A 15,387-nucleotide genomic window follows, 5' to 3' on the forward strand; every position below is an offset into this window, starting at 1 on the left:
CCAATGTATCTAAACCAATATATAGTTGAGGAAGCCAATGTATCTAAACCAATATATAGTTGAGGAAACCAATGTATCTAAACCAATATATAGTTGAGAAAACCAATATATAGTTGAGGAAACCAATGTATCTAAACCAATATATAGTTGAGGAAGCCAATGTATCTAAACCAATATATAGTTGAGGAAACCAATGTATCTAAACCAATATATAGTTGAGGAAGCCAATGTATCTAAACCAATATATAGTTGAGGAAACCAATGTATCTAAACCAATATATAGTTGAGAAAACCAATATATAGTTGAGGAAACCAATGTATCTAAACCAATATATAGTTGAGGAAGCCAATGTATCTAAACCAATATATAGTTGAGGAAACCAATGTATCTAAACCAATATATAGTTGAGGAAGCCAATGTATCTAAACCAATATATAGTTGAGGAAACCAATGTATCTAATCCAATATATAGTTGAGGAAACCAATATATAGTTGAGGAAACCGATATATAGTTGAGGAAACCGATGTATCTAAACCAATATATAGTTGAGAAAACCAATATATAGTTGAGGAAACCAATGTATCGTTGAGGAAACCAATGTATCTAAACCAATATATAGTTGAGAAAATCAATATATAGTTGAGAAAACCAAAATATAGTTGAGGAAACCAATATATAGTTGAGGAAACCGATGTATCTAAACCGATATATAGTTGAGGAAACCAATATATAGTTGAGGAAACCGATGTATCTAAACCAATATATAATTGAGGAAACCAATATATAGTTGAGAAAACCATTATATAGTTGAGGAAACCAATATATAGTTGAGGAAACCAATAAATAGTTGAGGAAACCAATGTATCTAAACCAATATATAGTTGAGGAAACCAATATATAGTTGAGAAAACCAATATATAGTTGAGGAAACCGATGTATCTAAACCGATATATAGTTGAGAAAACCAATATATAGTTAAGGAAACCGATATATAGTTGAGGAAACCAATGTATCTAAACCAATATATAGTTGAGGAAACCAATATATAGTTGAGGAAACCAATATATAGTTGAGGAAACCGATATATAGTTGAGAAAACCAATAAATAGTTGAGGAAACCGATATATAGTTGAGGAAACCGATGTATAGTTGAGGAAACCGATGTATCTAAACCAATATATAGTTGGGGAAACCAATGCATATTTGAGGAGCCCAATGTTTACTCGAACAAACCAGTGTATAAAGGAGCAAACCCATATACACTTGATCAGACCGATGTATCTAAACCAGTATATGTCTGGTTATACCAATGTATCATAAACCAATGTGTTTGTCATTGAACCATACATTCAACCAGTAAACCAATCCATATTCACACAATATACATGAATTATTTCCTGAACGGCTTGCCATAGCACATCAAGTAAACAACATGCAATGTTGTCATCAAACTGCACTTTCCATATGTACAGCTTACAAAAAAAAAAAAAAAAAAAAAAAAAGACAACATAAAGTGGAACTTAGTCATTTTCCAAAACCGCTAAGCAAATATATACAGTTTCAGTACATACCACATAGAGACGCCTTTGCTGATGCTGCTCTTGTTAAATTTCAGCCTCGGGATCTGATTCTGGATCATTAATATACCCTGAATCTGACTGTTAGCCATGGTTTGTTTTGGTTGGTTTTGTCCTCACGGTGTCACAGCTTCCAGACGCTCTCAACGCAAAAGCCTACTGGCGCTCGTGATTCTTTAGCTCCGCCAACACTTCACGCGTCCAACAGGTTGTGTTTTTCCGGAAAAAATCGGTACAGACTATCTTTCTCTTATAAATATAATAAAAATAAAGACTTTTTGGAGTTATGAAGGATGCAGTACTACTCTATAGGTACTCAAGATTAACAGGATATTGAATGAAGAAGAGCATTTCACCCCCCCTTTAACCAATATCACTGCAGTGTCCATCTGTATGGGCTGTCAAACAAACACGTACTTCCGAGTCTACAATCCACCATTCCTATTCAAACAGAGCGTTCTGATGAGGGGGATCAAAACAGGACAGAAAATAGCCCAATACTTCTAAATTATGTTTTGGACTGTGAAAATCTTGATAACATTGTAAGTGGACTTCAGAGAACAGTACAAAATAATAAAAAAAGGTTCATGATCCCTTTAACTTGCATAGTTCGCTCAAAAATACAAATTTGCTCACTGTAGCATTGTAGAAATGTAGCATTACGTCAATTGCTCACCAGTGGATCCTCTGTGAATGGGTGCTGTCAGAATGAGAATCCAAACAGCTTAAGAAACAAACTCATCTTCATCTACATTTTGGATGACCTGAGAGTGGGAAAATTTTCAGCAAATGTTCATTTTTAGGTGAACTATTCCTTTAATATCTATGCAGTCTACAAGTTTTGTGCTGTAAGTTTGTGGCCCATTGGAACATTTGCCACATTTTTTAGTTTCAAAAAACCATTTTGCATTCGTCAGTTTCTTCAACAGTCATCATCCAAGTGGTGACTGCAAACTGGAAAGGTTAGATTCGGTGTGACTCATGTAGTAATTGCAGTAATTGCGATAAAGCTGCTTCCCCGACCACGCGTAGGTTAAGTAGGACCAGCGTGTGGGTTTGAATGATGAAATGCTGTTCTCGAGCGGAGACAATTGAAGCCTACAGATGCATACAGCTCATGATGTGCTGTTCTCGCTAGGGTTGATGGATGTTGTTTATGAGGGGAGAAGAGACAAGACGATGACTGAAGATCGGATGCTAGTGTACAACTCAGTGATCTGTGTTAAATCTGTGGACTCTGAAGAAGCTTTGGCTTCATATCTGTCACTTTCTGTTGCCAGGACATGAGGACTCCACTGCCACCCATAAACAAATCCCTTATCGCATCGGCCTTGAATAGAACAATCCGGTACAGTGGTTAGGGCTAGTCAGATTTTAATATAGTTTAAGGTGGGTTAATTCTTCAAAGTGACAACTTAGCTACAATAATGATGCAATAACAATAATGATACAGCTCAGCTACAATTTCACTGATACAGCTTATTAAAAACTTTAAAATTTAACTGAAAACTTTAACATGTAATGTTGTCATACTGTATGTCACAATGAAACCTGCAATTAAACATTCTACTACAGGCTTTTCAGCAAAATTAAACAATTTAACAACTTTGAATCACATCAATATACAAAAAAAAAAAAAAAAAAAAAATTATATATATATATATATATATATATATATATATATATATATATATATATATATATATATATATATATATATATATATATATATATATATATATAAATAAAAGGTGAGATGCAAAAACATAACCATTGGCCAGCCAATATTGTGATTAAAAAGGTTAAGTGAAATTATAAAATTATTATAAACTTATAAATTTGTAGAAGTCAGTTTGAAAGTAGACCCAGCAGCGCATGCGCACTGAGCGTGTCTGTCATGAGTAAGTGGCTATTTAGTAAGAAAACAAAGACTGGCGTGACGTCTCTTATTCTACAGCTGCGGAGTTTGAGGATGGAGCATCTGTACTGCTCCTGTGGCTGTAAAAGGAAACAAAAGGAAACAGTAATCTTTCACTGACACTTGCTGAAAGAGCTCGTTGGGGAGGCACTGGATTTCTTTATTCCGCGCGAATTTTCTACAGGAATCATTAAGATCCACAGGTCTTTAGATTCACGAGAATCGCCATGGAAATGCAGCGTCCGCTTCTGGTTAAAGACGTTGACGGATGTTTGCATCTCGGTAAGAAATCTCAAACTTTTTCTTGAGAAACACGACATGTTCATTCCGTCTTGTAGACCTGTATGAAACATCAGCTCCGAGTCTGCTAGTGATATGACGTGAAATCAAATGCACTAATTCAGTAAACGTAACAACCGCGCTGTCCGTGATGCTGAACCCATATTTAATAGGCGTTCACATCTGAATGATATAATATAAAATATAAACCATTTAAACTCTTCAAAATCAAGTCAGTAACGGGTTTTCTTTTTTCTCTTTAACCTTACTTTACTTACAGGAAGACTCAATGTGAGACGCCGCCCTGTTGTTAGATCTCCCAGTATGTCAACTCACATGAGACTTGTGTTGTGTTTGCTACTGCTCTTTATATTTGCTGGTAAGTGTTTTGCAATTTTAAATGAATAATTTGAATAATAAATGATGACACACGTAATTTTGCCATTTAAAATAAAGAAAGAGATACAGTAATGGTGTTTTGCAAAATCTTTTCTTCATTTTTTTTCAGAAATTTTATAGCATTTAAATGTGTTGAACTGATCATGTTAATAATAATAACTTTTTATATAATACGTTTTTGTAATTTCTAAGATAATGTGTGGTTGTGATAAGCACTACTGGATATCAGAATATCAGAACTCAATATGTATTAATTGATTTTTTAAAATTATTTATTATTTAATTATATTAAATTATTTAAATATGATTTTGTTTTGTCATATATTTTTTTAATTATTTATTTATTATTTAATTATATTAAATTATTTAAATATAATTTTGTTTTGTCATATATAGCCTTTTAAATACCATATCTCCTAGTATATAAACCTGTTAATCATACATCAAAACATTAGTACAGACAGTATGTGAGGTTCTTTTTTTAACATATCTGTTTAAAAAAAACAGGATCCCATACAGAGATGGCACTGATTCAGCTCTTAATGGTCCCATAAGTGTCAGTGACTCACACTGCTTCTCCTCACATATTGTGGCGGTCTGGTATTAATCAGAACATTAAGAGATTTAAAATAGAATTTCATCTACCACTAACTTTGCATTCTTTGACTAGTGGCGAAATATGCCCCAACTAGTCGTTATTATTATACATCGTCTGTGCTTGTGGGATGGACAACTACATTTGGCATTTCCATTGGCCCATGTGACCCTTCAAACAGAAAAGGCGCGATCAGTCTTGACAGCTTATGCTTGAGGCTGTGGGTTATGTAACATGGCCTGCATTTCAACAATGGCAGTGAGGTTATGGTCACAGTCGAGCGAACACTCCAGAACAATCTTCACATCACTGAGCTCCAGCCCCTGATCAATGGGGCGTTCTCTGCCGCCAATACTGAGCATGTGTCTGCAGCAATAAGGTATGTTTTCGTCTGAGCGGGCATCGGGACTGATGCTGGAATTGGAGCTTGTAATGGATAATGATCTCCCTCTGCCTCTCTTTCTCGTTCTCTGATGCTCCCTTGAGAAGTCTCTGCCTCAGATTTAATTGACCTCCATAAAGTGTTTAGAGATTGAAGCTACATTTTTGGAAAGGTGTTAACTTCTCACTCCAAAGGGCATGATTGGATGTCCTATGTGTTGATGAAAGATGCATGTGTGTGGTAATACTCTGTGTGTTTTCTGCAGTTCAGGAGGTCAGACTGGTGTGTGTGGATGTGCCATCAGACACGGAGGCCACCGTAGGCGGTGTTATGAAGTTAACCTGCATCTACTGCATGAAACGAGAAGAGATCTCTGCCAAGACCAAAGTGGACTGGTTCTACAACGGTTCTGCGTCAGATTACAGAAGAATGCTTGTGAGATTACCTCTTAGCTTTTTTGCTGCATATTATTGTATCTAAAAATGAGCATATCTGACACACAATCGTCTTCTCTGTGCAGATCTATCAGTATGATCATGAGCCGCAGGAGCCAGAGGACGCAGAAATGTACTGGAAGGGCCGTCTGAGATGGAACGGCAGCAAGGACCTGCAGGACATCTCCATTAGCATCGTAAATGTCACCGCAAATGACTCTGGCATATACGAATGTGAGGTGTCACGCTTCTTTGAGTTCGATTCATTCAAGCATACCACCAACAAGAAAATCACAATTGAACTGAAGGTAAAAATGCAAGGTAAGTGAGCGAACACTCTGCTATGTCTAGCCATATTCGATCTGATTACTTCATCTCTACAGTGTGATTTGGATGGTTGCGCCGCAGGCTGTATACTAAAAATCAGATACTGTTGACCTCATAACAGTGTCTTTCCTTCATTATCGTTTAACTGTGTCCGGATGTGTTGTTTGCGTTGTTCTAGTAATGCTGTGCTCTGTTCTGTTTTTATTGTTATTTAAGCCTACTTATTGGAAGGCAGGAAGTTGTTTTCAGGGCTTTATCTAAGCAGCCACTTACCTCTCTATCTGTTGTAAGGGGTAATGTAAAGATTCTGGTTTGTATGCTATTCTCTGGATGCCTGAGATTGCTGAATGCGGAGTACTTCCTCTCACTTCAATCGAATATACTTTACTTAATGTATATTTGTCTCTATTTACTCATGCAACCGCAATGCATCATCTCTATCTGCGAGTGTCTTGGTTCACAGATAGAAATATACAATGTTGTATTTAAGTGGTGGGTTTAGAGGATATTTTGTATTGCAAGCAGCCTTCCAGAACCACAAACTTACAGTACAACTCTGCTTTTACATTCAATGCCATTTTAGATCTGTTCACTGCAGTGCATGAGACATTTGTAAAGATACTCTTTATAATGTGATCACAGGTCCTTTTTGACAATTGTACAGGATTTTGTAGAATTAAATGCACTTGTTTTCTCTTAAATGTCACATACGCTGCACTATCATTGATGGATACAGTGGTTCTCACCTTTTAAAACCCATTTTGAAAATGCAGAACAGTCTGTTGATAAATTATTCATATAATCAGATCACTGTGGGTGGGCTTCTGCTCTGAAGGGTGAAGCTGAGAACCTCTGATCATGCAATCACTTGAGTTGATCTTTAAAATACAATTTAGCTGTCTTACAGTATGTCATGTAACCTTAGAGTCGTATTGTTCTCGGGGAAAGCTGACATGAAGTATCTAAAGCATGTTTGTTTCATTGTGTGTTTCTGTGTTTGCATGCAAAATGATTTACTGTAATGTCTTTTAAGGGACAGACAGAAAAATGAAATGTATCAATTTCTGCCTAATGAATACCTAACTGAACTTTAAAGGGATAGTTTACCGCAAAATGGAAATTCAATCATCATTTACTTGGCATCATCATGCTTTTACTTTTTTACCCGTTTATTTTAATTATATCCATGCAATGGAAGTCAGTGGGAACCAGAACTGTTTGGTACCAACACTCTTTAGTATAATTTTTTTTAGGTTCCAAAAAAGTAAGTCATAAAAATTTGATATTTGAATTTCCGTTTTTGGGCAAACTACCCCTTTAAATTAAAATCAACTTAATAAAATGTAAAAAAATTTATAATAATTATAATTATTATTATTACATTTTCTTACCAGCAGTTGATTCATTTGGATTCTCTGCAGATCTTCTGTGCATGCTATGTTTTTGTTCCTATAACAATAGTATATAAAAAAAAGTACAGTACAACCTGGATGCAAAGCATGACTGCTCATCTCTGAGGTTACTTATAGTTGCACTTGGTTATAGTTTTCTGGTGACCTGAAATAGCTTTAATGACAATCCTAATGCATTACAGCAGATCAGCTATATTTTGACTTGCCCACTCATGCATTTTGCACTTTTGTCCTCATTTTCAATACACTTGAGACTGTCTGAGATACTTTCTGGATGAATTCATCACAGACATGCTTAGTGGCACCATATCAGTCCGAGAGGCCTCCTCTGATTGCTCAATGAATTGTACAAAATTCCCTCTGATTGCATTTTTTCATTTTCTCAGCGAGTGTAGACACCACAGCGCTGTACTCCGAGATCATGATGTATGTGCTGCTGGTGTTTCTCACATTCTGGTTGCTGGTGGAAATGATCTACTGCTACAGGAAGATCTCTAAATCAGAGGAGCTGGCTCAGGACACTGCGTGAGTATTACATTATCACATGTCTTCAGTTACAATCTTAGGTTTACAAGTTTGAGGGGACCATTTAAAGGAGTAGTTCACCCAAAAATTTAAATTTGCTAAAAACGTACTCACTCTCAGGCCATCCAAGATGAAGATGAGTTTGTTACTTCACCAGAACAGATTTGGAGAATTTTGCCATACATCACTTGCCCTGCAGTGAATGGGTGCCGTCAGAATGAGAGTTCAAACTGCTGATAAAAACATCACAATAATCCACAAGTAGTCCACACGACTCCAGCACATCAACTAATGTCTTGTAAAGTGAAAATCTGTGTGTTGGTATGAAGTACATCCATTATTAAGGCATTAAACTGTCACTTCTGGTCAAAATCCCAGTCCATAATTCATTATAATGATTATTTCAGTGAAAAATCCCATCCTCTATTGTCTTCTCACATTAAAATCCACTGACATACTTGTTTAGAACTGTTTTGGGCTGTTTTCACTTGAACAGGGCTTGGTCTGTGCATATTTCTCTCTTAATTCAGACAAGAGACAACTTTTCCACTGGTGAAAGCAATGTTATGGATAGAGAATGATGGAGTTTAGCTGGAAGCGATGATTTAAAGTTAAAAACACCTTGATGGACTTGTTTCTCACAAATGTCACAAGATGGTATCTGATGGACTGGAGTCATGTGAATGATTTGTGGATTATTGTGGTGTTTTTTTTTTTTTTATCAACTGTTTGGACACTCATTCTGAAGGCACCCATTCGCTGCAGAGGATTCATTGGTGAGCAAGTGATGCAATGCTTAATTTCTACAAATCTGTTCTGCTGAAGAAACAAACGCATCTATATCTTGGGTGACCTGAGGTTGAATCAATTTGAACAAATATTAATTTTTAGGTAAACTATTCCTACATCCATCAAAATGTATCTATATTTACTAAATTATTCAAAGCTCTCCATGGAAAAATAAATTCTTACTCCGACATGACATTCGGTCAATATAGACTAACTAGAAGGTTCGATCATTAGTGATAAATTTAACACCGTATTCAGGAGATTGAGTTGTTTTGGATCCATGATAGACTACATTACACACAAAAACAGGCATGCACACACACCGATACGGTTAATGTATTACAGAACCGATTACAGAAGTGCTTTAAAAGCGTGCATTAGTGTGACTCAATCCCATCAGTCTTGCAGAGCATATGGGAAATAAAGTGGTGGCCTGTCAGCCTTACCTGTTGTAATCAGATTCCAAACTGATACTCGTTGATCTTACTGTCATTTGACACAGCATTGGACCATTTAAGCCTCTTTTCTTTCTACTCTTTCTTTACCACTGCTTAGTTTGTTGTCAGTCATTTCTTCTTGATTTGTTTGTCGGTCATATGAATACAGTATGTGATTATATTGCTGTCCTCACTCTGCCAACAGGAAAAAAACACGGAGATCCCCAAACTTCAGCATCGAGTTAAAATCAGAGTCACTGAATATTATAGCGATAATTCAGCCAAAAAATAAATTGTCATTGATTACTTGCCTCATGTCATTCCAGACCTGTATGGTGTCACTTTTTTTTTACTCTCTTCAAAAAATAAATTTGTGAACAATCATTGCACCGCTTGTCATACAATGACCACATAGTGATTATTGGTGAATAATGACTTACATTTGTACTTAAATTAATTGTATTATATTTTAAGGGTTAATCTGCATATTTTGGAGCCCTTGTCCACTATGAACTGTCTTTTATATAGCACAGATATATATATAGCAGAAAATAAATGTTTACCTAAAACGTGCATCTGTTAATATCTTAATGCAATTTTTATTAAAGACAACAATATATTTATAATAAATTCTATTTTAATAATTTGTTATATTGTATTTTTTTTTTTTAATGGCTCAACCAAAATACATCAGGTTTCCCTGACAATTTTAAGCATTAGGTGAGGTACAGTACAGTAGGAATATCCTTAAAATGATTTATTGTGCAAGAGGTGCATTAAAAATACTTTCGTGTTACATGGAAACAAACACCATACAGATTTGGAATGACATGATGAGTAAAAAAAATTAAAAGCTATAATTTGGTTGAACTGTGGCTTTAATGTGGTGATGGTAGGAGTCCTGGTTAAGTTGGTGCCGCAGTGCACCCTCAACTCTTAGTTTTTGCCTTCTTCTTTTGTACCTATTTGTCTACAGGACAGACTACTTAGCCATTCCCTCTGAAAATAAAGAAAACCCGGGTCCCGCTGTAACGGAATAAAGTTCTCACACCTTTACGGTATTTTTGCATTTCCCTCTCAGTTAGAAACATCATTAACAATTCCTCACTCATCCAGAGTAGCTGACTAGAGCCCATCTACTATCACTGTCTGTTTCACTTTCATTGTTCACATCCTTTCTTAAAGGGGCCATGACATGTTGTTGTTGTTGTTATTATTATTATTATTATTATTTAATATATTCCTTGAAGTTTACTTATAATTTTAAAGTTTTTTGCACAAAAAACCCCAAAACAAAACAAATTAAAATATGAAAAAATTACTTTCAACCCCTTATTCTGACCCTCTCTCTAAACGAACTGTTTTAAGGGGTGTGTCCTTTAAGGCTTGTCAGTAATTGGTCACTGTTATGATTGGCTAACATCATAGCATAGGAAACCGTTTCAACAGTAATTTATATTTTCTTTTGACGCAGTCGCGACCCTCACCTTTAGCGTAATCAAGTGTCAGCCTTTGAGCGACTGAGTGCTGGTGGGCAGGGCCTGCGGTGAGAAGATGACTATTCATCGATTTCTTGCTCTGGAGGCAATGTTTATGCAAATGTTTGTGCCCCTGTGATGCCAAACGAGCTGTTTTTGGAACTTTGTTTATAATGAGGAGATGGTTTTTAAGCTATGAAGTTTGCAGGGTGTTTTAATAGTACAAAGACCTCTTATATGCCAAAAGATAAAGGCAAATTTGATTTCTCATGTCATGACCCCTTTAACATCACCGGATTTTCATTCCCATCCCATGCCACTCTTCTGTCTCCAAGCAATTACTAACTACAGCTAATCTCTCAAGATAATTCAATGAGAAGTAAATTACAGCCACGGTAATGCTTACAGTAGGTCAGGGTTTGTACTCTTTGTTATCTCCTTGATCGATGGTTTTACATTGTGTAAAGTGATTTGGAATATGAGAATGCATTGATAGATGTGATATGACATGGATCCGTTTATTCTAAATTGCACTGCTCGATTTTTTTATTTACTTTTTTTAATTTGTATTTCTATGCAGCTTCCTGCAATGTCATCTGATATGTTTTATCAGAACTGGAGTGATTTGTAATTTGAGGAGGACTTTTTGTTGTTGATGGGGGTTATGTAACATCCTCTTCTAATTGAAAACCCCGTGGAGTTTTCTAGAAAAATGATTTGAGTATGGTGGAAGTGTAGATATTTATTAATGGAACACAATGGCATTTCTAAAAATGTTTTTTTTTTTTTCACTACTATTTTAATTTTCATATTAAATGTAATTTCATAGAAATAGTTAAAAGTTAATAACATAGGCCTATATTATTATTATTTATTTATTATTATAATTTTTTTTTAAGAATAGCTGCACGGTTGCAATTTTAAACTTTTTTATTATTATTCCAACTTTCTAATAATTTAGAAAAATAAACTAAATATTTTTTTTACCTTTTTTAATTAATTAATTTTATTTTATTTTTTTTAAGAATAGCTTTTTTTTTAAATATACAAAAACAAAATCAAACAAAATGTTTGTGGGATAGTAATTCTAATAATCTTTATCTAATAATCAAATTGAAATTTCTCTGTTTATATAGATATATATAGATTGATAGATTGATTCATGGCGCAATATATATCTCTGCTAACCAAATCTGGACATTGCTTTTTGTTTCAGGTACTGACGATTCTTAATAGCAACCAGTTTAAAATGGAGACCAGGCACTGATCTTGTTCTGACACTGCTCTGAGAAACCAGGAAAACCTGCCAAATCAAATCCCTCTCATCTTGATAATGTGATGTGCGGAACAAACTCTCTACTGCTTCATTATCTCCCGCTGCCTCAGTGGAGGTCAGCAGTAACACACGTCTAATCTCAGACTGATCAGGATCTGTATGTGTCTGTCCTCAACTCTTGCCTTAGTAGAGACACAAATACAGCAGCCCAGAGCTGAAGAGCTATCATACTGCCTATAGACGCACTTTTCTTAATCAAATGTCAATCATTACTGTCACAGTGCCCTTGTGAGCCTTTCCCTCTTTGGTATACGCTGTTCTTACTCTTTTGATAGAAATAGATGAAGATAAGTCTGGATTCTAATTAGACTTGGTTTTTATTGTATTTTCTATACAAGGAACCCCTTTGTAGTATTTTGGGTTTTTATTACTTTTTATTTAAAAAACAAACAAACTCCGCTTTGCCACTTTGCAATCAGTCATCAGTGAAACGGCTGTAATGAGGACATACGGTGTACAGCAGTGTCATTTGTGTTTACATTGGTCATAGCAGTCAGTTTGTCTTCTGCATCTTTCAGCATTAAAGCCAGATTAATACTGAACGGCATAATTATGACATTATTCAAACAATGGCAGTTTGTACTGAAGCCACATTGCCTAACCTGTTGTTATTGTTCAGTGATGTTCAGCAGCAGCAGTGAGTAATCTGTACACTTTAAACACTTGCTTTATAATTCTACACACTCCTTTCAGATTGACTGTGAACAGTTGTTGGAACTAATAACACAATCTATTCAGCTGTTAAAAGAACACTTGACTACGTGTTTGTATTTCCCTTTTCCACTGTTGCTATAATGAATTTATAGATTTGGATATTTCATGTATTCTTTCTATTGGTGCCGGTTTGCTGCTGTTAACTTTGCCTTTTGCATTGTTTTATATAGGTCACAGTTGCCGCCACAGAAACACTGCGCTTGCTCTACCCTGTTATGATAGAGCTGCTCATCACTTGTCAAAGCTTGTCACGTATATTAAACCAGGTGATGCATTCCAAAAAAAGTCTGGATGCTTGTTATTTTGAGTCATTTTCCCCCAGCCTTAACACATGGCTCACAAACACACACTTTTTTTTAAAGTTAAAGCTTTGAGAAAGCATGCAAGATTTTCAACAGTTCCCATAGACTATATCATATGTGCACTTATAAATCACATGTAAAGTATGTAATTTACCCCCAAAAAAGATGTTCATGTTCTTGTTCATGTTAATGTATCGTTGATCATGTTTTCTGAATTAATTTCATAGCTGATCTGTATGATCACACATTGTGAACAACTATTCTAGTTATATAATAAATATGTAATGTCACTAATGAACAGAGAGGGCATTGTCAACAATGGTCTTTGTCTCCCTCTGTGGTTCGTACAGTGTAACTGTAGTTGACTGAACTAGACGTTTAAGGCAAACTTACCTTTTGATATACAGTCTTCGTTTTGTTTGGCTGTTTTGAGGATTTAAAACCCACATTTTGTGCATTTACGTTTAATGAATAGTTTAGAACAGTTAAGACAAAGGCAACTTCCCAAAATATGAAAGTCACACGTCACAAATACAGACCAATATATCGGCATATTGAGGTCACAAAAAAAATTGCTATTTTATATTTATCCCACACTTATCAATGTAAGAAACTCTTAGAAAATAACTATCAGAACTTAGTAAAAAATAAATTTCAACCAACTGAAGTTAAACTGACGTGAATGCAATCTCATAACACGTTCCACTAGTGTCTACCAACTAGAAAATGTCCAGAAAAATAATTAAATGTGTCACATATCGGGTCATTCTTCAATTAGAGTGGCACAAACAGTGACAGAGGTTATATATTTCTTAAGTTAAAGTTTTATTTCCGGTAATGTAACGAACATTTTTACATGGTTTTTGTTAACTATATTTCTACATACTCGAGGGCATTTTATGAACTGACAACTACATACATATTTACACATTTCTGCTATGTATTCATTTACCACAAGAGTGCAGTGCTTTTATTTGGAGTACGATAGAAGATGCTAGCACTAAAAACACTGCGGGTCAGCGACTTCTCACGATGATCTGTAATATTCAACGACACATTAAATGGATCTACAGAGACAGATTTTGTTCAGTAAGGTCGGTGTGCTCCTCTTAAGTAAAAAAAAAAGACTCTTTGTTTTTTCTGGTAATTGCCTCTCAAAGTTCAGAGATTAGGGACAGAAGAAAAGAGAGTCCCGCTGATTAAAGTGCTCTCAGAACATTTCCTTACAAAGCGGCGCGAGCCCCTACTGAACTCATTTTAAGACGCGTTACAGCGGAACGTATTTTCAACTCCGAGATCTGTAAGATTGAATAATGGCAGAGAATTAGAAAGAGGTAAAAATCTATTTCTTAGAAATTGAGAGGATCTATCACGACCAAAACCCAGAGGGGGCGTAGATGATCTGATGCACTGCAGGCCAGGCAGAAAACCCGACGCACCTCAGTGAGTTCACTTCACTCTGATCTGATTCGATTCGCTGGAGCCTCAAAGAGTTTTTTTCTCTCTCTCTTGCAAGAAGCGCTACTGTATAAAAGGACATCATTACTGTTGGGGTGTTGGAGGGGAAAATACCTTCTCGCAGCTTAAATTATTTTCTCACCGACTCCATGGAAACGTTGTATAGCTGTATAATATGAGTCCACTCTTCACTGTAAAATGAAACCACCGCTACTTTCATATTTGGTATCACTCCGCGGACTCGCGCTCTGTCATTTCATACAAACTCAGCTGCCCCACTTTTATCATCTTGAAGGGATACTCCACCCCTAAATATTTTTTTTTTTTGTCATTAATCACTTACCCCCATGTCCTTCTAAACCCCGTAAAAGCTTCGTTCGTCTTCGGAAAACAATTTAAGATATTTTGGATGAAAACCGGGAGGCTTGTGACTGTCCCATATACTGCCAAGTAATTTACACTGTCAAGGTCCAAAAAAGTATGAAAGAGGTCGTCAGAATAGTCCGTCTGCCATCAGTGGTTCAACCGTAATGTTATGAAGCTGAGAATACTTTTTGTGCATGAAGAAAACAAAAATAATGACTTTACTCAACAATTCCTCTCCTCGGTTTCTCTCCACATCACCGTAGCTCCATTTTGGAGATTATTAGCTGAATGCAGGCAAAACATCTTAAATTGTGTTCTGACAAATTTATTTAAAAAGACGAACAAAGCTTTTATGGGTTTGGAAAGACTTGGGGGGTACGTGATCAGTGACAAAAATTTATTCACAATCTCAATTTTGGGGTGGAGTATACCTTTAATTTTCGATTGTAGTGAAAATTAATTCCATGTACTATAATATTATAATTTTTACTAATATTATAGCAGATATTGTTGTTTTGTGGACCTTTTTTTATGTGGAATTTAGCATTTCTATGGGCAAAACAATTTTTTTTTTCATTTATATTTCACAGAGGAAAGAAAGTCATACAGGTTTGTAACAACATTGGTTGAGAAAAATATAAGAATTTTTTTTTTTTT

The 15,387-nt window shown here is 35.5% G+C and overlaps 1 protein-coding gene across 3 annotated transcripts; it reads left to right on the forward strand.

Moving 5' to 3' along the window:
* Nucleotides 1-3,474: 3,474 nt before the first annotated feature.
* On the forward strand, nt 3,475-12,889 carry LOC127973146 (sodium channel subunit beta-3). Of its 3 annotated transcripts, XM_052577242.1 has the most exons (7): nt 3,479-3,779; nt 4,057-4,155; nt 5,418-5,587; nt 5,673-5,907; nt 7,712-7,850; nt 10,053-10,134; nt 11,771-12,889. In XM_052577242.1, exons 1-6 carry the CDS (start codon nt 3,725-3,727, stop codon nt 10,114-10,116), a joined length of 762 nt encoding a protein of 253 aa, XP_052433202.1. In that variant the 5' UTR covers nt 3,479-3,724; the 3' UTR covers nt 10,117-10,134; nt 11,771-12,889. The 3 variants fall into 3 exon arrangements, with proteins under 3 accessions (XP_052433201.1, XP_052433202.1, XP_052433203.1); XM_052577241.1 differs by lacking the exons at nt 10,053-10,134; nt 11,771-12,889 and adding an exon at nt 9,282-9,458 and having other exon boundaries at nt 3,475-3,779; XM_052577243.1 differs by lacking the exon at nt 10,053-10,134.
* Nucleotides 12,890-15,387: the final 2,498 nt, after the last annotated feature.

The sequence above is a fragment of the Carassius gibelio genome, chromosome B15 (genome assembly GCF_023724105.1).
Source record: "Carassius gibelio isolate Cgi1373 ecotype wild population from Czech Republic chromosome B15, carGib1.2-hapl.c, whole genome shotgun sequence".
Taxonomy (NCBI): domain Eukaryota; kingdom Metazoa; phylum Chordata; class Actinopteri; order Cypriniformes; family Cyprinidae; genus Carassius; species Carassius gibelio.